The sequence below is a fragment of the Carassius carassius genome, chromosome 17 (assembly GCF_963082965.1).
Source record: "Carassius carassius chromosome 17, fCarCar2.1, whole genome shotgun sequence".
Lineage (NCBI taxonomy): Eukaryota > Metazoa > Chordata > Actinopteri > Cypriniformes > Cyprinidae > Carassius > Carassius carassius.
Window position 1 is genome coordinate 11,983,243 of NC_081771.1, and position 26,975 is coordinate 12,010,217.

The 26,975-nt window shown below is 36.9% G+C and overlaps 1 protein-coding gene across 1 annotated transcript in view; it reads left to right on the top strand.

Annotated features, from left to right (window-relative positions):
- The window catches only part of brinp3a.2 (bone morphogenetic protein/retinoic acid inducible neural-specific 3a, tandem duplicate 2), a 52,078-nt gene extending 29,026 nt beyond the window's left edge, over positions 1-23,052 (top strand). Inside the window, exons 3-8 of the mRNA XM_059570912.1 lie at positions 2,346-2,536; positions 5,182-5,372; positions 15,491-15,596; positions 17,340-17,576; positions 18,533-18,755; positions 20,507-23,052. Of these exons, the coding sequence (XP_059426895.1) occupies positions 2,346-2,536; positions 5,182-5,372; positions 15,491-15,596; positions 17,340-17,576; positions 18,533-18,755; positions 20,507-21,623 (2,065 nt within the window). The 3' untranslated portion in view covers positions 21,624-23,052. The remainder of the gene's footprint in view (positions 1-2,345; positions 2,537-5,181; positions 5,373-15,490; positions 15,597-17,339; positions 17,577-18,532; positions 18,756-20,506) is intronic.
- Positions 23,053-26,975: the final 3,923 nt, after the last annotated feature.

The window sequence follows — 26,975 nt, forward strand, 5'->3', positions numbered from 1 at the left end:
TCTTCCAAAGAGGTGCTAAAAGCAGTATTGAACATCTCGTTTCTCTCACCCGTTCTATCACCTGCGGAAGGAGGGAGACGGGAGGGAACGCATAAAGCGGGCAGCACGGCCATCTCTCGCTCCTCCTCGACCCCGTCCCGGCGCTTAACCGACTGGGGGAAGGCTGAGCAGGTCCCGTGGGACTCGATATGTCTGCGAGTAACTGTGGGCAGCATATGTGCACATTTACCACATTCAACTTTCAAAGCATTCGCCCCGGCTCCTTCTCGATGTCAGCTCGTCTGCTGGGCTTCTGAGCAGAAGGCGCGAGATCCTCAGAGCTCGCCCAGCCCTCACTGCCCGAAGCTAGCAGAGAGCGCGTGTCCTCTTCCCCCAACGCGGCCCTGAGATGGACTTCCTCGGACGACGCGCCGGCAAACAGCGGGCGCTGCCCACCGGGAAGCGATGCAGGGGGGGCCGGTGAAGCAGGGCGAACCAGCGAGCTCGGTTGAGCTGAAGACGGTTCCGGAATCCGCTGGAAGCGATGCTTTTACGGCGCCTCAACGCAGCGGAGAATGCAGGCTCAGAGAAAAAGGCCAGGCGAGTCCTCAGAGTCACCATGGCAACAGCTCGCAGTGGGGGCATCCACCGTCAGCGAGCGCGAGCGCTGCATGATCTTCACCCAGGCAGGAGACACAGATGACGTACCGGTCTCCCTCGCTGAGTGGGGCTCTGACGAGCCGCAGGAAGGCATCTTAAAAAAGATGCGAGCTCTTTTACGAGTGTGTGTCGCAGGGCGAACAAACACACACACATAAGAACAGCTTGGATATAACAGAATAGAAAGGATATAGGCGCCGGATAGCGCAGCAGGAACGGCAGTGGAAGGCGGCGAAACCAGCAGCTTCAGAATGGCTCGTCCTGCTGATGTGCTTTCTCAGACGGCACTTGCTTCCTCCGTGATCCAGCAATGCGTGAGCTTCGCTGAAGAGATGAAAAATCAGGTGAGTCTTTTCGAGCTCCTTTTATAGGTTGGGCCACACCCGTTTCGGCGGGAAGTGGCAAGAAGGGCGCGAAATTAAGGATAATTTTTTGCTTCAGTATTTCGTGAAAAGAAACTTTTCCCGTAGCATCTTAGCTAAGACGCAGTACGAGAGAGCTCTCGTAAGAGAACTGTTAAGAACCAATTTAGCATCTGAAATGGTGTTTTTTGGTAAACAGAACAAGTTAAAATGCTTAAAAAACAAGCCAAGCTTGCTGTAGTTTTTCATACTTTCTTTTAAAAGACATTTTAATCATATAAACCATTTCATAGACTTTGAATAAATGTGACTTAATTGGATTTATACACTCAAAACAAAGGTACAAAGATTTGGCTCTTTTGCAATTGCTTTGTTAGTGCAGTTCATTCGAACACTGCCATCCAATCTTTGGTGCTGAACAAACAATTGGGTAGGCACTGCTGTCTCATCATAGCAGATAGGATTTCTGGCACTGTTTTGACACCCTTACACATTTTATAAGCTCTTTGTGAGTTATCAGCTTGTAAAAATACCACATTATGCATTTACATATAACAAGCACATTTAAGCATCAGTTTCAGATGTTCGGTAAGTTGGAAAAAAGTATGTGTCATAAAGGCTCTCCAACACGGATTGGACCCTATTTTAATGTCTTTTGTTTTGTATTGTTAGGTTACTTTAAGTGTACATATTATTATGGAACCGGCCCAGTAAGTTTTGTACTTTTTTTTCTGAAAGTGCATTTAGACTTCCATACACAACATCAGCCGTTAATGTTTCGCATTGAATCAATATCATTCCTACAGATTTAGAAACATTTCGTTTTTGTTCATGTGTGTGATATATTGTCAACTATGTGTCATGTGGTGCTATGGACTAAGCCTGGGAGTGGGAAAAAAAAATTCAAAAAATGCATGAGTCACCAAAGCCTGGAGCATTGTTTCTCTGTTTTTTGCCTAGAAGGATTTCAGAGCTTTGTGGTGTTTTTGTTTTTTCAATTTTTTTTCATTTAGCTTTTCTTTCTCCTCTTCACTTTTATGAAAGTTATTGGTTGTCACTACAGGGCAGACTTCTATGAGTCTTCCTGTCGGGGCATATTTCTGTCACAAAGTGTTTATTGAGCATAGCACCTGTCAGCTGCACATTTGGAGGCGGCGCCTTACGCATGGTATACATCCCCCAAATACAACATGCTCTGAGAACCTGAGGCTATAGATGCAGCTTGGCAGGAGTGCTGGTTGCCCTGCAGGCCTCCTTCTATCATGTCCAAAACAGTCGAGAAATGTTAATGAAAACAGATCATTAGGGACAGGCCTGTTTACTGTCTATGTTTTTCTCATGCAGGGAATTTGGCCGGTGGAAAGTGAATAACTTGGCTGTAGAGCGACGGGATTTCCTGAACTCCCCTTTGCCTCTCACCCCGGAGTTTCTAAGAAACATCCAACTCCTGGGACGCAGACCCACTGCCCAGCTAATTACTGACAACCTGATCAAGAAATATGGGACCCATTTTCTACTCTCAGCTACACTAGGAGGTACTGTAGAAAAACATACTCCTGTGAAACATCCTCATGGTGGTTTTGCACAAAGGTCATAATTCCTACTGTGAGCGAACTTGAAAACCAACTAGTGTTTTTCATGCAGAAGAAACACAGATAGATCTCATGCATATTTACATCTCAATTTCCACTCTATCAAGCCAAGCAAAATCACTTGTGACATGCTTTGCTGCATAATGTATTACTTCTTCAACTGTGTGGTTGGAAGGGGGAGGCAGGTGTGAACAGATGGCATCATGTCCAGAATGGGTTAGATTTCAGAAATCCGCACACATTATTTAGCTCAGTTCTCAAACTCAGAGCAGTCTGTGCTTACAAGTTACTTCACGTAATGCAAAAGTATTGGCTGTACACAGCTGATGTGGCCTTCGCTGCTCTAGAAAACAAGCAATATTGTGTAAGGTTAGAGCATGAAAATGGAGATGCAAGTCTTGGCTTTGCAGCAGATCTGCTTGGAATACAAACTGCCAGAGTGTTACAGAGCATATACAGTATAAGCATTAACTGTAAAGTCACACTGATCTGCTTTATCTTATAGGGCTGGATACGGATTTCCTGATTAAATTCAGCTTGACAATTGAATCTCTTGGTTCGATTGCAGTCTATTCAATAATAATAATAATAATAATAATAAAAAAAAATAAAAAAACATATTAGAGTTTTAATTTTGATTCTGCTAACACTATCTCCCAATGCTGTAAATTATGAAGGTCAGTATTTTATTTTAACTTGTCTTTTTGAACTATTTATTAAAATAACCAGCTGATTAAAGTAATTGTTTTGAGAATAAAGCTACACAAGATAAACTGAATGTTTTTGATTCACTAAGAGTCATTTGTTTGTTTAAATTTTTCATTACATTTAGCACAGACTGCAAACTCACATTTCTATCTCAGATAAAATATAATTTCTTATGCTGAAGATTTAATTCCTGAAAACTGGTTCAGGAAACACTGATACTTGATATGACAAAACACTGATAATTGATATGACATTACACAGCCACCAACAATAGTTAGGGTAAAAAATTTATCTTGGGATTTGGTCACACTATTCTCACTATTACCGAAACATTAACTATGACTTTTGCTATTGTCTGCTTATTAATAGTGTTTTAAAGGTCCCATGACATGATAATTTAACTTTATGAGGTTTTTTAACATTAATATGAGTTCCCCTAGCCTGTCTATGGTCCCCCAGTGGCTAGAAATTTCGATAGGTGTAAACCGAGCCCTGGGTGTCCTGCTCTGCCTTTGAGAAAACGAGAGCTCATACGTGCCGATCTGGAATCTTCCCCATATGTCATCATACGGGGGAAGGTTACCTCCCCTTCTCTGCTTTGCCCGCCCAGAGAATTTGGAGAAAATGGATTCAGTTTATTTTTTACATTTAATTTAGTCGCAATGTCAGCACAGGCTTTACAAAGAGACTTTTACGATATGGATTCGACAGCACCGGCACAAACAGTGAGTAACAGTGTTCATTAATGCCTGATCTGTGATCAGTGATTTCTGATGTGTAGCTAATTATTCAAGATCACACAGACTTCTTTCTAAATCGTTTAATATCGAATCAAGCCAGTGACTAAACGAACAACTTCACATTGTTTCTCTTAGTAGCATAGCATGTAACAAATCTGTTATGTAAATTGTGATTAAACTACAGAGAGCGATTAAAGAAGCTCCCTTTATTTTGTTCGGAGCTGTCAATCACACATCGCGAGTATATCTGCACACTTGCCCAAACTGCCGTTATCATGAATGATGCTGTAATGCTGCACAACGAAGCTCTTACTGTATTCATGTCGATATTGTGTATGCTGTTAGTTGTGGTGAAAGCATTTTGTGAGAGAAAACACGTTGCAATGGCGAGATCACTGCATTCACGCGATAAACAGACTCTGTGTACTCAATGCTCATCACTGCAGCCTTTCATGTGATGGGAAAAGATATAAAAAATAATGATATAGTCAACACTTCCACAATACGTTAATCTCGACAGCTGTAATAGTAAAAAAATAATAAATAAAAAAATAAAAAACACCTAGTAAAAGTATTTTTAGAGGGGTTCCACATGTAATACACATTTCGAATGCAAAGATGTCAGCCAATCACAACAGCTGGCGTTTACTCTGAATCTCACAGCAGACACGCCCCTTCAAACAGAGCATTCAAGCCAGAGGGCTAAAATCAGGATATAAAAATGCCTTTAATTTCTAAATTTTAAATGTAAAAATCATACCAACAATGTAAGTATACCTCAGGAAACATTAAAAACATAAAAAAAGAAAATAATCCACATCATGGGACCTTTAAGGTAGTTTTTAAATTTAGGTATTGGGTAGGATTAGGGATGTAGAATATGGTCATGCAGAATATGTGCTTTATAAGTACTAATAAAGATAATAAACAGCCAATCTGTTAATAATAGACAAAATTGGTCCCTATACTAAAGTGTTGCCCAGTATTTTTACTTGGCCTTGTAGTAGTTATAAATCAGCTTATATAAAACTACAGCTTCCATCAGAATCCTTAATACATTCTGCAGGAGCATAGAATAGATCAATTCTTACTGTAAAACATTTCTACATCAATAAGCTTGGTCTGTTCTGTTTCTGCTAGGAGAGGAGGCTCTGACCATATTTGTGGACAAGAGGAAGTTGAGTAAGAAAGCAGAGGCGAGCGACTACACCAGTAACAGCACGGCTGTGACTCTGGAGGCCCTGCACCAGCTGGCTGCCTCCTATTTCATAGACAGGGAGAGTACTCTGCGAAAACTGCATCACATTCAGATTGCTTCCACTGCCATCAAGGTATGTCATTAGTTAAGTCAGAGCCCACAGCTTCCTTTCATTCAACTCCTCGAGAATAATCATGTTCAGTATAACAAAGTGCACAAAAAACAACGTTTTTTTTTTTTCACCATCCCTGTTGCCATGATCCTGCTATGAAAAGTGTCGTATAAGTGGGTGTCATATTCACCGCTGAATATGACAAGTTCTTCATTGTGAGAAATGAAAAGTATCTCTGTTTGTACGTGATGTTCAAAAATGAGATTTATGAATGGCCTTTGATGCTGTGTAATTATAATATGGGGCTGTTTATTGATATAAAAGCTTAATTTGGGGAAGTATCAAAAATCAGGCAGCAACAAAAACAGTGTATCTTCACAACCTGGATGTTTTGCATTTTCACAGCCTAATGCCTTTTGTACAGCCCAACAAATGAAAAATGCAGTATGGCAACACTAAAGCTTAGAATGGCCTCTGTTTATCTCTCTCTCTCTCTCTCTCTCTCTCTCTCTCTCTCTCTATATATATATATATATATATATATATATATATATATATATATACACACAAACCCGATTCCAGAACAGTTGGGACATTGTACAAATTGTGTATAAAAACAGAATGCAATGATGTGGAAGTTTCAAATTTCAAATTTTACTCAGAATACAACATAGATGACATATCAAATGTTTAAACTGAGAAAATGAATAATTTTAAGGGAAAAATAAGTTGATTTTAAATTTCATGGCATCAACACATCTCAAAAAAGTTGGGACAAGGCCATGTTTACCACTGTGTGGCATCCCCTCTTCTTTTTATAACAATCTGCAAATGTCTGGGGAATGATGAGACAAGTTGCTCAAGTTTAGGAATAGGAAAGTTGTCCCATTCTTGTCTAATACAGGCTTCTAGTTGCTCAACTGTCTTAGGTCTTCTTTGTCGCATCTTCCTCTTTATGATGTGCCAAATGTTTTCTATGGGTGAAAGATCTGGACTGCAGGCTGGCCATTTCAGTACCCGGATCCTTCTACGCAGCCATGATGTTGTAACTGATGCAGTATGTGGTCTGGCATTGTCATGTTGGAAAATGCAAGGTCTTCCCTGAAAGAGACGACATCTGGATGGGAGCATATGTTGTTCTAGAACTTGGATATACCTTTCAGCATTGATGGTGCCTTTCCAGATGTGTAAGCTGCACATGCCATACGCACTCATGCAACCCCATACCATCAGAGATGCAGGCTTCTGAACTGAGCGCTGATAACAACTTGGGTTGTCCTTGTCCTCTTTAGTCTGGATGACACGACGTCCCAGTCTGACCACAGAACAGTTTTCACTTTGACACAGTCCATTTTAAATGAGCCTTGGCCCAGAGAAAATGCCTGCGCTTCTGGATCATGTTTAGTTTTAGCCGGCAATGGAGAATGGCACAGTAGACTGTGTTCACCTACAATGTTTTCTGGAAGTATTCCTGAGCCCGTGTTGTGATTTCCATTACAGTAGCATTCCTGTACAGTATGTGATGCAGTGCCGTCTATGGGCCCGAAGATCCAGTATAGATGGGAATCCAGTATAGTTTTCTGGCCTTGACCCTTACGCACAAAGATTGTTCCAGATTCTCTGAATCTTTGGATGATATTATGCACTGTAGAAGTAGGGGTGTGACGGTTAGTATATAACCGTGAGACCGGCGGTTATTGTTGAACACCGTCATTAGAACTCTATAACCGCCAAAACCGTGTCATTAAAATACTTTTTACAAACATTTTTTATCAAAAATTATTTTCATTTTTTAGATATGATCATAAGATGCGAAATATTTTGGGAGACATGGTTTTTACCACTTAATGAAGTTTTGTAAATCGTCAGACATGATATTTACCACTTCATTAAATTTTGCTTTGTAGAAAACCTTTCTTAAAAACGAATTTCGTTTTGTACACATTTTATCTTAATTTTAATAAATGTTTCATCAACCAATTGCATGTATTTTAATAAATAAAAAGCAAATATAGCAGACAATGATAACCGTGACATGGAAGCGCCAGCGCACCGCGTTCACTTGCACTGCACTGAGAACTAGAGCGCATCTCATCGTATGAAACTCAGCGTAGGCCTATGCCTCATACATTAGCATTAAATATCTTTGCTGCATCCTTTCTAGAACAGACTAGGGCTTTTTTGCGGCTCGCATCAGCAAAGCATTGCATCGTCCATAGACCGCAAAACAATCAGCGGATGGCGGGCGGGAGCCACTCAGGAGCTTTTGGCAAAGTCATCTTTCCTTGACCCACGATACAGAGGCAATGGGGGGGGGGGGGGGGGGGGTGGATTGGAGGAGACAAAAGATGCACTCCGGGGGGAAATTGTATCAGCTGACGAGGGAAACGGAGGCGGAGTTAGTGGTGCTTCGGAGGCTGCTGCTGCTGGAGATGATTCGGGAGAGGTCTGTGCACCACCCCCTCCCAAGAAGAGAAATCTTGGAGATCTCCTTAATAAACGGGGGTCTGAAATCTCTGCCCCTTTACCGATCAGAGCGCGCGCTGACACGGAGTTAACCCGCTATCTCCAAGAACAACCAATTGACTCTACGGCAGATCCACTAGCATGGTGGCGAGACAATGAAACACGCTATCTGCTCTTAGCAAAATTGGCACGTAAATACATGTCTATTTGTACTACAAGCACAGCATCAGAGCGAGTTTTTAGCACTGCGGGGAACATAGCTACCCCTGTCAGATCGTCACTAAAACCGAGTAAAGTGAACATGTTGGTGTTCCTGTCACGGAACTTGGAAGTCGAAAAAGATTAGGAAATTAAAATGTCATTGCACTTTTTTTTTGTTTCCTTTATTTAGTTAGGTTAATTAAGGTATTACAACAGTCGTTGTTCGACTTTTTTTCTTTAATAAAGGTATGTAGATTTTATCATTTTAATTTAGGCCTAGGCTACTCATTCATTTTTATGCTCTTATAGAATTTAAGTAGCCTACTTTTTTAAAAGGTTTTGTTTAGGGATGCACCGAATATTCGGCCACCGAAAATTTTCGGCCGAAAATGGCCAAAAAGTGCATTTTCGGTTTTCGGCCGAAACACTTTTATAACCGAAACAACACGGCCGAAATGTTATGATGACGCAAACAGAAACCGCGACCTGCACGTGCACCTGCATAGCGCAGACCACGAGCTCCCCGCGTCATTCACTTCACACCAGTGGGTCTTAATAGAGAACATTCTCTCTATTCTTATTCCTTTATTCGCAGCACTAAAGCGTCTCCTAACAAAGAGATTGAGACGGACCACGAAGTGAAAACAAAGAAAAGTACAGTCTTATAGAGTCTGTTAGCACACGTCTCACTGAGATCTTTTCGGATCCTCCGCACTTCATCGCGAATGTGCTTGATCCGCGTTATAAAGACCATTACTTGGACGCGGAAATATGGCAGAGCACACGAGAAATGCTCCAGGCCGCGCTGGATGCGGAGAACCCGCGTGGAGACGCAAAAAAAAAAAGACTCGTCTCTGCATATATAATACACACACATATACATATACATGCATAATATCAGATTGTAGCCATATTTCTGCTAGATTTTTTGCTAGATTTCTGCTTTAATTTGATAAAAATGTTTATTTATGCCCTGGCCCTATTTAAATACACTCTCTCAAATATTTCTCAAATGTCAGGCAGATGACAAGCTCAACTGCTCAACAGCTAGATGGTTATCTGTCTGAAGTCCCCATCCCCAGAAGTGATAACAGTCTTGCCTACTGGAGAAGTAATGCACTTTCTAGTACTACAGAGAAAAATTTCAAATGCTCTTCACCTAAATGCACTTTTTATGAGAGAACAGTTAATTTTAAAACCTTTCTGCAGGCCAGTAGGCCTGTACATTATTATTTAATATACAGATGAGTGGGATTAAATTTTAGTTTGAATTTTATTTTATACTGTGCATTGTTGCAATGTGCTTAATAAATATTTGCATAATTTGTAATTATGCATTTTTATGTTTTTTTATAATTTATGTAATTGTAATTATCTTTGAAACTTTAATATTAATTTATGCAATTGCAATGTTTTAATTTTAGTAAAGTTAGTACACGGTCATAGCAATAAATGCAATGGTACTAATAATTGGGATAATTTCTTTCGGTGTTTCGGTTTTCGGCCTTGGTTTTCTCTTTTTCGGTTTTCGGTTTCGGCCAAGAATTTTCATTTCGGTGCATCCCTAGTTTTATTTACTGTGTGTGATTTATTTAAAACAAAGCACGTTCATTGCAAAGTTTTTTTTTGTTGTTAAGGATTTGTTCACTGTGTGTGATTCATTTAATGGCAAGCACATTCACTGCTAGTTGTCTTGCTGTTAATTTTAAATAAACGTAGAGCAAGTAGCTAATCAGTGTCTGCTCGTTTATTCAAACTAATACCTAATGACGTACTAATACTAGTACGTCATCACCAATTCTGAAACCGGCACACCCCTATGTAGAAGATGATAACTTACTTTTTTATACTTTTTTTAAATTTTCTCTGAAAAACTCCTTTCTGATATTGCTTCACTATTTTTCGCCGCAGCATTGGGGGAATTGGTGATCCTCCCATCTTGACTTCTGAGAGACCCTTTTTATACACAATCATGTTGCCAATTGACCTAATAAGTTGCAAATTGGTCCTCTGTTCCTTATATGTACATTTAACTTTTCTGGCCTCTTATTGCTACCTGTCCCAACTTTTTTGGAATGTGTAGCTCTCATGAAATCCAAAATGAGCCAATATTTGGCATGACATTTCAAAATGTCTCACTTTCAACATTTGATATGTTATCTATATTTTATTGTGAATAAAATATAAGTTATTTATATAAGAAGTAAAAATATAAGATTTGTAAATTATTCCATTCCTTTTTTACTCACAATTTGTACAGTGTCCCAACTTTTTTGGAATCGGGTTTGTATATATACAGTATGGTGAACGTGATTTCACCAAGTGCAACATGTTCCTGTATAGGGATAGGATTAGGTCTATAATTTTGAACAATAATATTGATCCAGGAACATGTTACACTTGGCAAACTGTTTGATTTCAGTCATTCTGTTTTGACAAAATATTTACGGAGCTTGTAATATGACAATATGATTTAAATTTGAATTGTTTAAATTTTAATTATCGACATGTCATTTAACAAAACTGAATTTTTTGTGACATTTAACATAATTTTGAATTTGATTTTTTCAACTTGATTATTTAACATTTGAAATTTAACAACTGATTTTTTGTGGCATTTTTTATAGGCATGTATTTTCAAACAGCAAGTTTTTTTTCACTTTTTGTTCTGAATTGTTAGACTGCAAATATCCAGTTTACAGCTTAGTTTTCAATATAAAAAAGAAATTCGGAACATCAAATTCAAAATTCAATCCGCAGAAATTCAGTTCGGAAAATTCAGAAATTCAAAACTATGTTAAATGTCACATAAAATTCAGTTTTGTTAAATGACACTTCAAATTCAAATAGTATTGTCATATCATAAGCTCCATTAAATCTAGTTACTGCATTTTGTGTATGCGTGTATTTTTGCCTATGTAATGAATGAAATTCTGTATCTGCAATGACCAACTCTAGATGGAAGAAAACTACCTAAATAAAAAAAAATAAAACAAGGAAAAAAAATCTCTCCTATAACAGGAAAGGGCTAATCAAAAAGTAAACACAGAACAAAATAACTTTAATAATTAGCCCATTTTTAATATATATTTTTTTCTTTATAATGTCTTAATATCACGTTTTCCATATGCCATGCCTTACTTTCCTTGAAAATTCTCTTTAATCCTCACAGATCAACACAAACTAATTTAAATAGCCAAAGAAAGCTTTGTGCTTCATATTTGTCACAATTAGGAATTCAGTCAATGCGCTATTTGAAGTAGCTGTTACACTTTTGCTGACAGCCATTAAAACTGGTCACACAAAGCTGTACAAATCCCCCAAACAGACATTTACTCTGTCACAGCAACGCACAGTTTGACACATATATTCCAGTCCACACTTTGATGATCCCTCCCCATCCCATTATATACAACAGCCCTTTCCCTCGGCACACAACTGCTGCAGTGCTTAGACGGTTTTATTACAGCTGGGAGGGCAGATCTCAGGTGTCAAGGCTGTGTTTGTCTATTGCTGGTGAGAAAAGCAAAAGAGCCTGTGAGTGACAGAAGAAGCCTGCCAGGCAGGACGGTACATCTCCAGCAGCGCAAGAGAATGAATCGCGGAAGCAGCAGGGGCCTCTGACACACGCATCATTTCCACAGGGCGTTGACCCATGTCTACATTTCACGGGACAGACAGAGGCAAACGTTCCTCCATATGAATTTCAGATTAAACAGAGCTGGAGTACAGAATGAGGTTTCTAGCTCCCCCCACTGGGCACCGTGGAGGGGAAATTTTGCTATTTCCTTTCATAGGAAAAGCCTATTAGTGTGCCGGTGTGCTGGGACTGTGAGAGGAAAACACTGGAGCGAAGCTCTTTACAAAGTCAAGCTTTATCCCACCTTTGTGGTTCTGCTCAGGTTGTTTGTCTAATGCGTGAAAGCTCGAGCCATTCTGCAATCGGCAGGGATCATTTGGCTCATGATTTGACAATTTCTTCATACCAGATCAGCTCTAAGCCAAGCCAGAATTGAATTTACATCCACAATGCCCTCGGAAATACACACCATGTCAGAATTGTATCCGCAGGCAGACAACCCTTACCAAAAAGTAGTATACTTCAAGTTTATTTTATTAAGTACACTTAAGTAAAGTTCAAGTATATTTTTAAGTATACTTTATGTAGCAAGTATACAAATATCCGTGTTTTAGTAGTATACTTGACTAAATTAAGTAGTATACTAAGACTAAATTGGCCAACTTTCTAGTATATGAAAGTATACTTTTAAGTATACTTTAAGTTCAATAGTAGCAAACTGAGTACACAACTAGTTTACCTCTTATGTTTGTAGTTCGAACTGCAATTATACTAAAAGTGAACTTATAGGTATATTGATAGTTTACTAATTAAATACTTTGTACACTTTGAAGTATAGTTTTAGTAAACTACTAGTTTAGTAGTTTTATACTGCAAGTATACTCATAAGCTTTCTTTAAGTGAACTTTATATCATAATTTAAGTATATTACTATGTCCCTATTTAGGTTTTAATTTGTATATATTTTGTTATATGAATATCTGAACATACAAAACATCCAAAGAAAGAACAGGGTATCTGCTTGTAAACATTTTTTTTTATTCTAGCTTCATGCATTCTTGTTTAAAATACTTTAATGTGGGTTTCAGGGAAAAAAAAAAGAAAGAAATAACATTTTGAACAAAAAGCTGAAAAATGACTATGAATTGGATTCAGAATGATAAACAAAATGTAGATTGAGTCGATCAATACCCCAAAGCATGGCAGTCATTATTACCTCTTCATCTGTTTACATTTTATTCTGTAAAGTTAAAGTGTTTATGCTGTTTCATGTCAGATGATTGAGTTGCATGTGTTAGTATCTGTTGTTTGTTTTTCTTCTTCATTTGTGTGTGTTTTTTTTTTGGGAAGTTCTGTACAGAAGATGTGTACTAGTGCCCTCTACCATATAACAATGAAAACACAGATTCTAGGAGCACAAGTATAGTTCAAACATATTTAGACTTTTTGTAAGTATGAGTCAAGTATACTTAAATATAATTTTAAGTATATTTCTGAGGAGTACATAAAGCCCATTTCTGAGAAGTACATAAAAAGTAAACTAAAAGTATACTTTCCTATTTTAGTTTAAAAGAAGTATACTAATAACACACTTGAATACAATTATTTTTCGTAAGGGAATGCCAACTCTTTTGCAGAGAATTGACTGTTGTGTTCTGTTAAAGGTAGTATTTTTCATGATGGTCTCAGATGACATGCCCTATTCTGTTCAGTTCGTTGAGACTCCGCACCACTATTTTGATTCATTTTTCTGGTCTGTTTCTGTTTGGGTGAATCACATATTGTTCATTCATTTAGGTGGTCTATTTCTGTTTTAGTGAGCTGTTCATAACCAAAATAAGCCGCACTGTGGACCAAAATTTTACCACAGGTGAAAACACTGGCTGTGTGAGACAATCCATGGGAAATCTGGATATTTAGTTTTGTCTAGTGGTGCTTTCAAAAGGAAATGCTGAAGCTGTGGTATTTGTCCAGCTGTGAAATTGGAGAAAAGCTTTCTATCAGCCAAACTTGGTGGCTAATATCTCCACACAGAATATTATTTTCTGGCAATAATTGAGATATTGGACTGATCCATAATAGCTGCTCACTATGCAGAGTGGGAATCAACAGCAGACTGTTGATGGTTCACATTAAGCCTGAACAGCAGAGGATCACGCAAGTCCAGGTGGCCTATAATTTGCCATTACAAGGTATTTTGTGACATGCAAATATTTGCTTTGAATAACAGCTGTTTTCTGTAAAGGAAATCTAATATCATGCTCCATTTGTTCATCAATCATTAGCCCCTTACCATATGGCACATCATATGGTGCATTAAATAATAAAGCATATAGATGTATCATCTGATTACATCAGATATAGTCGTTATAAAAAAATCAGTTGCTGCTGAGCTAAGCTTTGTGTGTTATTGCAGTTCAAGCTTTTGCTCAAGCCAGGGATTCAGGCCATATGTTCTGTAGTAACTACGGATGGGTCAGGATGGAAGACTAGTTGTCTATATATTTCTTTCCTCACACTTGCTTGCTTGCTTATTTATTTATTTTCTTGCTTAAAACTGCATCTTATGGAGAAAAACAAAACAAAACAATGCTGTTCAAAAGTTGTAGGTTTGTAAAATTACGATGCTCACCAAGACTGCATTTATTTGATCCAAAAATATAATTAAAAACAGTAATATTATGAAATATTAGTACAATTTAAAATAACACTTTACTACGTTTCGAAATGTTATTTATTCCTGTGAATGCAAAGCTGAATTTTCAGCAGCCAATATTCCAGTCTTTAGTTTCACCTGATCCTTCTAATATGCAGATCTAGTGCTCAAGAAACATTTCTTATTATTATCACAGTTAAAAAAACAGCTACATTATTTAATAATTTTGTGGAAACCATGATGCCTTCTTAAAAGCTTAAAAGAACAGCGTTTATTTCAAATTAAATTAACCAATTTAATAATGTGTCCCTACTGAATAAAATGATTTTATCCAGCATAAAAAAAAAACTAGTGTATATTTGTAGAAATATGTAAAATGGTAACTCTATGCAAAATTAAAAGTCAAGATTGTAAAAAAAAAAAAAAACACCCATATAGTGCAAACCTACATGCTGCAGAGTTCCCTGTTACCAACACTGGACTCTTCTTCAGTGGGTTTGTGATGGAGTGGCAGAAGACAACCTTGTCTTAACTTATCTAACTGTCAGCATGGAAAAGATATTGTGTGACAGGCCGAATCGAAAGAGATCACTGAATTGATGAATGTTCACTGGCACCATAAGAGAGAAAAGTGTGAATCAATTATGCGTGCTTCTCCATGTCATGAGGAGAGAAGGATGACTAGAAAAGAGAGGAAAAAATCGAGTGTGATCTCTTATTGCAAATGCAGATAGTGGTGCTAACTTGCATTAAAGGTCAATTGAGATGCCTAAATCATTACGGCTACACAGTCTGACCATCATTAAGTACCATCCGCTAAGATTAGATAACATTTTGCATTGTAGAGAGAAATGGACTTCTGTTTTCCTTGTGGGTGTGAAAGAATCTCTGAATAAGGAAGCTAATCAATTAAATACATTTCATAATGTAGCGGGGGAATAAAACATTGTGCAACAGCCTGCTCAGCTCTCTAAATAAGATGAGAAGAACAGTAAGTGATTATCTGTGAGAGGACCACCACTGCATGCACATTGGCACCATGTCTGGGACAAGTGACTCACCAAGCACAGGAAGTTCTTATAATGCATCTGTTCACAGCCAGGCTGCTTATTATCCCTTTTAACAAGCAAAACAATAGAAAGGAGTTCATTACACACTGTTTTTCATGTAAAATACCATGGTACAGTAACCGTACAGTGAAACTGATAATTGTGTGGTCTGAATTTTGTTTCCCAGGTAACTGAAACAAGGACTGGCCCTCTCGGCTGCAGTAACTATGACAATCTTGATTCTGTCAGTTCTGTGCTAGTTCAGAGTCCCGAGAACAAAGTCCATTTGCAAGGTATAACATTTTGTTGAAATCTAATATGTCAAGTTTTGATAATGTGATGGTCTTTTTTTTTTTTTTTAAGGCTCTTTTCCAAAAGCTAGAGAGCTCTGCTTGAAAGAGCATTTTAGGGCACCGTAGTCACTACGTGACATAAAGGTTGTGCCGAAAGGTTGGCAGCTTAATTATGTGACTTCTAAAGATGACTGGAGAAGTGAAAACTTCAAATCTTAGATGGCAGATGATTTAAGTAAAATGCAGATTATAAACAGATGTGCACATAATTTTTTTAGCCTGGTTCTCATAAGAGAACCTGGAGATTTGATTTGGTCCTCACACTGCATATAGCGTGACCCTTTAAATTATTTTATTGTAAAATTAAAAATAAAATGCTAATATTTACTACTACTTTCTTTGATTGCCTCTTTAAGAAGAATCACTTTATGTATTCCCCAATGGTAAGTCGCTTTGGATAAAAGTGTCTAAAAAAAGTAAATAAAAGCGTTTTCATAATTTTCTAACTTAAAATCATTAGGCTTTTTATTTATAAGAGAACCTGGATAATTGGTTTGGTCCTTACACTGCATATAGCGTGACCTATTAAATATAACAATAAAAAAAAAAAATTTATAATATTATTGCATTGTGTGATAATACTATTTAATATTAAAAGGTAGTCCAAGTATTAAATACAAATACAATTATTTTATAGTAAACTTAAAAATAAAATGCTAATATTTACTACTACTTTCTTTGTTTGCCTTTTTAAGAAAAATCACTTTATGTATTCCCCAATGGTAAATCGCCTTGGATAAAAGCGTCTTTACAAAAGTAAATAAAAGCATTTTCATCATTTTCTAACTTGAAATCACCAGGCTTTTTATTTTGGCAGGTTGCCGCCAAGTATACGTGCTTCTGGATTTAGTGCTAAAGAGCTAAAGAGTTAAGAGTTAAAGAGCTACAGTCAATGAATGTCAAAGTTTTGCATTGTGCTTTGAAAACGGCATGAGATAGCCTAGATTTATATTTTCAGATTGAATAGTTATATTAATACAGTTATGTATAATAATTGAAATCTTATACAGTGCAGTTTGTCGATGTAAAATGGTAGTTGTGAATTAACAGCTGTCAACCATGTCGGTACTCAATTGTCAAAACTTATTTCATTTTTTATTTCGGTCACACATATGGACCTGTGGACCACTTATGTGCACCCCTGATTATAAAATTATCTATCCAATACTGAAATGTAAGCTTTGCTTGAGATTTTTTTTTTCATATTATTATTAATTTATATGTATTTATTAAAAAAATATCTTAAAAACAGTAATATTGTGAAATATTATTAAATAACTGTTTTCTAATCTAATATATTTATACCTTTGATGGCAAAGCTAAATTTTCAGAAGCCATTACACTAGTCTTCAGTGTCAGATGATGCTTCAGGAATCATTCTAATATGCTGATTTGTATATATATATATATCATAATTTGATCATAATTTGTTTTGATTATCGTGCAGAGTATTCATACTCACTAGGTTTTGAAAAAGGGTCATAATCATTGTAACGGCAAAAGCACTTAAGAAGTTTTAGCATGCGCTACGTTTTCAATTACTGAACAAAAAATATGATAACTGCAGGCACCGCATATCTACCAGGTATGTGCATGCTTTGTGACATGACTCTCTTTATCACATCACTTGATTACAAGGACCCAGTATTCTTATAACAATCTTTCTTTTCTCTGTAACTGAAGGCTTGCAGGTCATTTTGCCAGATTATCTCAGAGACACTTTCGTCCAAGCAGCTCTTAGTTACATTGCCTGCAATGGAGAGGGAACTTTTGTCTGTCGAGACAATGACTGCTGGTGCAAATGTGACCCCAAGTTCCCAGAGTGCAACTGCCCCTACATGGATATTCAGGCCATGGAGGAAAGCCTTTTGCGAATCTCTGAATCATGGGCTCTTACATACAAGGAATTTGAAGATTCAGGTAGGAGACTGAATTCAATATATCATTCACGTTATTTATAAACATTGTATTCCTATAAACACAGTGAAAATGTAGTGATAAATAAGGATATCCAAAATCCCCTGTGTAGGAACCTTTAATAATGTTAACAAAAAAATATTTTGAACATGGCTTTATCGGATTGTTCAGATTTGTGTGCATCATTTGCATATTTTAATGTAACATTTCTGAAAATGTGTAATACACAAAAATGTATATTAATGTACTGTGAATAATCAACTAGGGAACTATGGCAATAGCTATTAGTTAAACCTAGTTATCTGGTATAACTTCTTTATATTTCACACTGGTCACCGGTCTGAATAAATATAAACTTTCTGTGAATCCTGACATTCCCCACATAATGTCCTTCAGAGACAGTGTGGGATTAGAAAAAAGATCCTGCTCAGAATATTTCCTTACAGTATGTTGAGTAGAATTAATCACCCATAAAATGCTTTATTGCCCATCCAGCATCTTTCATCAAGCATATGAATGAGAACACTTAGCGTAATGTTTAGGTGCTGTATTACTGCCTGTCGAGGTCACCCCACAGTGACCATTAATGCTTGAGCAAAATGAAAACGCATGGATTTTTTTTTTCTTTCACACTGTCATCCTTTTCCCTTCTTCCCAAAATATCCCTGAGTTCAATTACTTTCAAAGTTTATGTTATTAGAGCTATCAGGAAGTGCAAGATATACATACTTCCAGGTATCGTAAATGTGTCCTTCTGATAGGAGCATCAAAGGCATTCAGTGTTCTGCCCCATCAGCTAAAATGAAATGCTTTGTAGGAACCGTTTGAAAAATGTCTCTTCACTGAAATGATTCCTTCTTATTGTCAAGAAGAGTGTAGTATAACGGCAATGCGTTCAATCAAGATTACATGACAACACTCCTATATCTGAGAGAACGAACGTACTCTTTCTTCAACAGATGAGTTCAAAACATTTCTGATGAGACTGCCGCAGAATTTCTTCCTCAACTCCTCTATGATCCAACATTTGTGGTCGCTGGATGGTGTATTTCAGCGGCGCTATGAGCAGCTGGAAAGCAGCATGAAAAGTCTCTTCAAGCGAGCCCAGCGAGTGGTTTACAAGCTCTTCAGCCTCAGCAAGAGGTGCCAAAAGCAGCCCCACATCAACTTACCGCGTGAAAGGTGAGCACAACAGACTCATTATCTCCTCGTTGTTGTGGTGATAAATACACTGATACTTAATTCCGAAATGGAATAATGTCCCCAATTACTGTATCCAGAGAGGAAACTCTTCACATAATGTTTATCATCATTATTACATGTGTTCATGAGTGGCCTGCATTTCAGACTCCACGGGCTGCCAAGAGGAATGTTTGTCAGCGTGCTTCAGAGTGAAAGGGAGCACTAGTGCTCTTGTCTCCTGGGAGACAACTTTGTGTTTACACACAATCAATAAGACTAAAGTCTGTGTAGTGCTTCTCAGCTGGTTTTGCTTCGGGCCCTTGATTTTACATTGGCTACCACGATAAAATATGTATTGCAATATTTAAACAAAAGAGACAAATTAAGAAGTTTTAAAGTTAAATTATTCTAGCTAATGCACTTAAGGAGTTAAAAATTAAGAGAAATCTCAAGTCAAAAAAAAGTCTGTGAATTGAATTGACTGGGAATCTAAATTACATTCACACTGGTGTTTTAGGAAGCCAAACTAATTAGAATAATAATAATAACAACAATGACAGCAGTAGCCATATATTGTAAAACAACTGCACTGTAAAATAAAAGAAAATGAAAAGAAATAGTTTTTTTTTTCTTTTTGTTTGTTTGTTTAACACTTCAGTGGGGAAATTACAATGCTTATTTTCAAATTTCTACACTTGAAAGAGATATTTTGAGTTTGATATTCTGCAGTAATATTACCCATTTAAACCGCTAGCTGTCAGCAATTCATAATGCACTTTTAAGCTTTTATTTTGACAGATATGGCAGTAGAGCTTTTATTTTGAAGGAAAAAGCCACTCCCAAGACTATACTTTTATTGTTTCATATCATCATGTGACCACGATAATAACGAGACAGTTTTGTTATCATGATATCGCAATATTGATAATATTGTTTCATCCCTAAAATGTATTGTACAAAAGTAAATAAAAATGCCCTTAATATTAAACATTTTTATACAGTGTGTAAGTACAATTTTATCTGGATCATATTTTCTTCTACAGTGCATAGTTTTCTTCATGGTATGGAAGTTTGAGAGCAGCCTGTCTATGTTGGCATCCTTTGTTATCCTAACTATAGACAATTATATGTTTAATAAAAAAAAAAAATATATATATAACCTTTATAAATTCAATAAAAATCTCACCTATCATTAAAATTAATTAATCATAAATGTCTGATTCACACACTGAATACCTAAATTAATGTAGAAGAAACATAAAGGATCATACATTTGTAAATGTGAGAACATTATGCATAGAAGTTAACATGTTACATAGTCCATATTAATCAGAAAAATTAGCATATTATTTTTGCAGCCCTAATTTCATAATTTGTCACAACAGACCTGCAACCCATTTTGGTGGCACAACCCACCAGTTGAGAACCAGCAGTTGAGAGAAGTGTTACTTTAAGTTTATAATTTAAAATCTCCCTCAATATCAGAATATTTATAGGTTTGCGAAAATAAATCATGAAGAAATAGCTGTTAGAGAGAGATGTTAAGTTACAGTTTTGCCATATTTTAAACAGAAGAAGGGAATAATATATGTCTGTAATTTTTTTAGAATACTTTTTGTGAAACAGAATTATGTTTATGCAAGTTTTAATCTTGCCATCTGCTGCTGTACCGGCTTTGGATACATGACAGTTTAATCTCAACAATCATTGTTTAGTCAGACTAACTGATATTGATGTTTGTCTTATCTTAGGCCACAGTCGTATTGGCTGAACTACTTCCAGTCTTTATTATACTGCTCAGAGAACAACCAGCTAGGATCCTTCTCAGAAGAACTTCACACTTGCATTTGTGCATATGACCACAGTTCCTGCCAGGTACCCACACCATGCTCTGTGGGTGAAGGGGCCGCCTGCACCGCTTGTGCTAGTGACAACCATACTCGCTGTGGCAGTTGCAATGTCGGCTACATGTTAAGTCAAGGGACCTGTCGACCGATGGTGGCAGATTCCACCGAGAACTACCTGGGCTTTGAGACTGATCTTCAAGATCTGGAGCTACGCTACCTCCTACAGAGAGCCGATCGACGTTTGGAGGTCCATGCTATCTTCATCAGCAACGACATGAGGCTGAATAGCTGGTTCGATCCTTCATGGAGGAAGAGGATGCTGCTTACGCTAAAGAGTAACAAATACAAATCCAACCTGGTCCATATGCTCTTAGGCATCTCCCTTCAAATTTGCCTTACGAAAAACAGCACTCTGGAACCAGCGCTGACACTCTTCATCAATCCCTTTGGAGGGAGCCACTCAGAAAGCTGGTTAATTCCTGTGAACGAGAACAATTTTCCAGACTGGAAGTCTGCTAAGCTGGACCTTCCACTAGAATGCTTTAACTGGACCTTGACTTTGGGCAACAAGTGGAAGACCTTCTTTGAGACCATCCACATTTACCTGAGGAGCCGCATCAAAACTCCAGGCACTGGGGCTAATGACACCGTTTACCTGGAACCTTTGGAAATGGCTGACCCTACTAGAAATCTGGGGTATATGAAGATCAACAGCATTCAAGTGTTTGGTTACAGTATGCATTTCGACCCGGAAGCAATCCGGGACTTGATCCTGCAGCTGGACTACCCATACACGCAGGGCTCACAGGACTCGGCCTTGCTCCAGCTGCTGGAGATCCGAGACCGGGTCAACCGACTCTCTCCACCGGGCCAGCAACCTCTGGATCTTTTCTCCTGCTTATTACGACACCGTCTCAAACTGATGGCTAATGAGGTGGTGCGCATTCATGCCTCGCTCCAGTCCTTCAATGCTCGTCTCCCCAATTCTCTGGATTATGAGACCACTAAACTCTGTAGCTAACGGCTAAAGCATCGCACCAGACAGAAATAGAACAACTGTAAAAATGCAGAGTAGACTGTTAAACTCAAAGCTGACTTTCTGTGATAGAAACACTTTTGGAAACTGATGACAGCTTTTTTTTGTGACTTTACTCTCACTAGTAGATCATCTTGCTCAAAAAAGACTCATTTTTATTGTATAGTACACTGAGTTCAAAGAAGAGATTTAAAAAATATATGGATTGTTTGTTTGTAATTTTATATGTTTTTTTTGTTTTTTTGTTTTTGCTTCAGTGACAGTGCACTTTCCTTGGAAAGAATACAGTGATGTCAGTCAATTTTGTAGATAAACTGTTATTAAAACATCATTGTTGTAATGGAGTAACGGTTGCATTATTTATTAGCATATTTTTCTTGCTATGTGACAGTTTAGTTTATTGGAAAATTAAACACATTTTATATTTGCAACTGAGTGCACTTAATGAAGAATTAAATAAATTGAACATAATACAAGACTTTGATAAAATAATAATGAAACAGATTTTTTGGCATAATTATATTATATGCTTGTTAGGTTCATGTTAATTTATTTTTATTCACATCTCATTGGAAGAGAGTGTTTTTGTATTTCTTTTAAATATTTTTTTATTACTAAAAGCATTACAAAGTCCCGTACATTATCAGTACATTGGATTGGAGTCTTATGATTTACTCATATTTCTATGCTGATATTACAGTACATGTGTCTCCTGTATGAATGATCATTCTGAACTACATTGACACCCCCACTCTCTCTCTCTCTCTCTCTCTCTCAATGTAAAGGCGTCTGTGAATATAATATAGAGAAATTTTGAATGGAGCCACATATATGCAATGTTTTGAGCTGATTATTTTCTATTGATATTCTGGATTAATCTGAACATTGTTTATTTTCAGTATTTGGAATTCAGGGTTTTACTTGTCTCGTCATGTTTTCATTTTTAATATTTTTTTGTATTTATTTTTTTTAATAAACATTGCTTTAATTTAACCACACACATTGCTACGTCAGAAAAAAGCTGTTTCTCTGAACCATAAAAAGTATATGATTACAAATGAGCCTTACACTGGAATGTAACAGTGATGCCAAAATGGGACAAAGATTGTGGAATCCAGTGTGCCTTTGTGAATACACATTATACAGTTTTTCTTTAATTATTTTGTGCACCCTGAGTATATAATGCGTATTCTTTTGCTGTTCATGCTTGTCAGAAATTATCTTTTTTCCTAGTTCAGTTATTTATCAATTTTTTCTTGCATTACAGTACATTCATTAAGATTAAAGATTAAGTGTGAATGCTAATTGTTTAGAATCAACACATGATGACAGATTGCGTTAATGCCAACAAAAAGTGTCAGTAGCTTCTTCATAATCTGTGTTTGCACCTTTTACCTAGAACTAGCACAATAAATAAAATGAGCCATACCTAACTCACTAACCTTATCTTTCAAAGCTTACAAATTGTATTTGTAGTATAATAAGCATTTCATGATTGAATATTAACTGTAAACAATATTTTTATCACATTCTAAGAAAAAGTTAAGATTTGAGCCAGCAATGACTAGGAGTGTTTTTGTGTAACACTTTAGTTTAGGGAACAATTCTCACTAGTATCCTGCATTTATTAGCCTGCTTATTATTAACATATTGGCTGTTTATTACTATTTATAAAGCACAAATTCTGCATGACCATATTCTACATCCTTAATCCTACCCTATACCTGAACTTAACAACTAACTTACTAACTATTAATGTGCAGCAAATTAGGAGTTTATCTAGGCAAAAGTCATAGTTAATGGTTTGGGAATGGCGAGAATTGTATCTTAAAATAAAGTGTGACTGTGTTTTCATCAGAGAGATTTTAACATTGAAACTGTGAATTGCAAGTTAAAGGACGATGCTTTTCCAGGCTGGTTTTCTCTTTCAAGGCATATTTTCAACAAGGCTGTTTTACATCAGGAGAAAATCTACCTGTGATTTACACAAATTGCATAATGTAAAGGTCAAAGGATTTTATGCTAAAGGAAATTGTACACATTTGAAGAAAAGTTGCACATAATAAGATATTAGAGACGCCTTTCAAATCCAAAATATCTCTCCATTTGTGCTTCCCTAGAAAAGAAGCTTCTTAGAGGGACGATTACTACTTTTAGTAATCTTGGAGTATCTACCCGCATTGCAGCTACTGCAACATTTTCACATGTGAAACACCCCACGCTGTAGCAATTACTCTGCGAACACAAATGACCAAGGGAGCAGTTACTGCCAGAATGCATACACAAATCACCTGCGCGCTGCACAGAGAGCCAGTAAAATGAGAGCTTGTCAGTTGTGCTGAAATGAGTTGACACGCTGTTGTAATGACAAATATGACAATAAGAAATGGCTAAACATTACATAGACAATCTGTCTTGCAGCCTGACAAACAATTTATCATTCTGCTGTAATTGTACAGAAAGAGCTGTGAAAAAAAGAAAAGAAAAAAAACCTTAGCATTGCATTTTATTTACTATGCAGCTCCTCCGATGGAAAACTCACCAGCACAGACAGAGATTAAAGAAAGAGCATAGCAGGTTAGCCCTTTATTCACTAAGCACTCCGAGGCAGTGCGCCAACGCTTGATCAATAGTGGCCGTGTTGCCTCTTTGATCTCCTCAATGTAAACATTGTAATGTTCTTGTGATTCACACAGAAGATGCATTGCTAACTTGACACTAACTTTATCTTGGGCTTCACTGTAGGTTTCTGGAGGGCCAGATACTGCAGTGAACAGGAGGCAGGCAAAAGGTAGCTGTGTGCTGCCAATAAATCAATGTGCAGCTTTATTACCTGAGAGAACAAAAGGATACGCAGGGAGATCAATGCCATCAAGAACCACTGACTCACAAACCAGTGGCATTTTGTTGTCCAGGGCCAGGACCGTATCAACATCAATTTATTACTCAGACTGTCCTTTCCACTTGATGTAGTTTGTATGAGCACAAATCAATCACGATTTTACATCCAATTTGAATTTACCATTGTACTCCCCTTGCTGTCAATGTTGCTCAACTTTATATGCACAACCTAAACTTGATGTTTAATTAGAAAAATAGTATTATAATTAAGCAATACCACAATTTATATGAAGTAAGTTGCATTTTAGAAACACTATACCAGTTACTTTTAAATTGAATAAACTCACAAAGACGTTTTTAACCAAAAAAAAAAAAAAAAAGTGATTTAAAAGTAACTTTTAAAGTTAAAACACCTCAATGATGGATTGTTTCCTTTGAACACAGATTTTCACTTTAGAGAACATAAATTGATGGACTGGAGTCATATTGTGGTGTTTGTATCAGCTGTTTGGACTCTCTGACAGCACCCATTCACTGCAGAGGATCCATTGGTGAACAAGTGATGCAATGCTAAATTTCTCCAAATCTGTTCTGACGAAGACACAAACATATCTACGTCTTGGATGGCCTGGATGAGCAAATATCTAGCAAATTTACATTTTTGGGTTAACTATTCTTTCTGAGCAAAACTAATGTTGTTTCAGTTCTGAATGAATTATCATTTGTGAATGAAATGGTTAAGAAGTTTACATTTTTTATTTTTAAATGTGTAAACTATTGTGAGTAGCAACAAACTCCAACTTACAGTAGATTTGAGATACCAAAATATTAGTATATGATATTGTCTAGTTACATCTCTGAAGCATGTTATCATAGCAATATTTACATTTTCACACACCAAAGATTTAAATAGGCATACATGACTAATTCAAATATCAAATGCAAAATACCTAACAGTGAATAAACAAGACATCCTCAATAGTCCAAGGACAGTGATAAACTAAGTATAAGCTTATTTTCCAAGGTTTAGGAAGTACATTATAAGGGTCACTGATCTTAGATACACCGCGGAAATGTATTGCTTCCAAAAACAGCCCTTTTGGGAATCCGGGGCATTCTGCTGGCTGACATAAACAAGTAAAAAAAAATAAATAAATAAAAAATAGAAGAGGACACTGCTGTGCTAAAAGCTGCATGTGGTCTGTTGGACTTGAGAAAATAAGTAACTTTGACAACCTTCCTGCTTTCAACATTAAAATCCTGCTACATACAGTACGTGGCACCCCTTCAGGTCCAAATAGAAATATAACTATTCCCAACTTGCACAATTTTCTCTTTAAACTACATCCTCACTAGTTTCTCTCCAGAAAGCTAAAATGTTCTTCTCCTGAAGGATTATGTAGTCCTACATTATCCCTCTTGATCACAACAAGTGGATGCAGTCCCTTAGGGGAGGGCCTACACCTGCTTCAAACTGAGCTGTTTGATGAGCTTTGCTGTAATGAAGAGTCGGAGGATTTCGAAAATTTGCATCCAGTTCCCAGAATGCATCCACTTCACAAATGAACTAAGCGTGACCTACAGAGCCAGGCAGACTACTTATACTTAACGTATATTAATATTATCAAAAACAAATTTCTTTATAACATTATTTAAAGCATTTTGCACTTCAACTTCAGGCAAGCATGTTCGTTGAATCGTTTATAGACATACTGTATGCCTATTTATTTACATTTTCATTTATTTGAGTTCTGGCACTATGGTAACGATATCTCATTTTCTCACCAGCAAAATTTGAGAGTGCAAAAGCACAGGAGATTGATGTCTGATCCATTGTGTTGATCTCAGTGAGCTTTGATCTCCTGGTTCTGGTATCCGAGAAGATGATTATAAGACAAGTTCAACCTGACAGAAACAAATAGGACCCAATCAGTCCCAGCTCACAAGAACCAATTTTAAATTGCCAACAAATTACTTTTGGGGATCCCTTAGCTTGGTTCTAAATGCATCTCTTATTAGATAATACCCTTGCACAGCAAATACTCATCCGGGATTTTTAGTAGTCAGAGAGGGAGACATTTATGACCTAACAGGACTAAAGGCATATTGTGCAGAAGTCTTTTTATCAGAGTGCCTGTGTCATTGTGCATGTGCATTAGTTTACGAAAATGTGATTCAATGAAGAACTTTGAAATAAAATCGACTTTAAAAAGGCAAAGCCTCACAGAGTGTATTATATATATATATTTTTTACATATTTTAATGGTAGGATGGAACAAGAAATGCATAAACACAATATATTAAAGGCTTTATAAATTCAGTAGAATATCTGCAGAGTCCATGAGTCTACTACAAATGAACAGACAAGTAAATACTAATACAGAACAAAACGTTCTTCTAGAATATCTGTGACTTACACTCACCACAGAAAGAAATACAAAAGGTCTAAATTGATAAGTGATTGTGTTCCAAATGTAACATCATTTGATGATGACA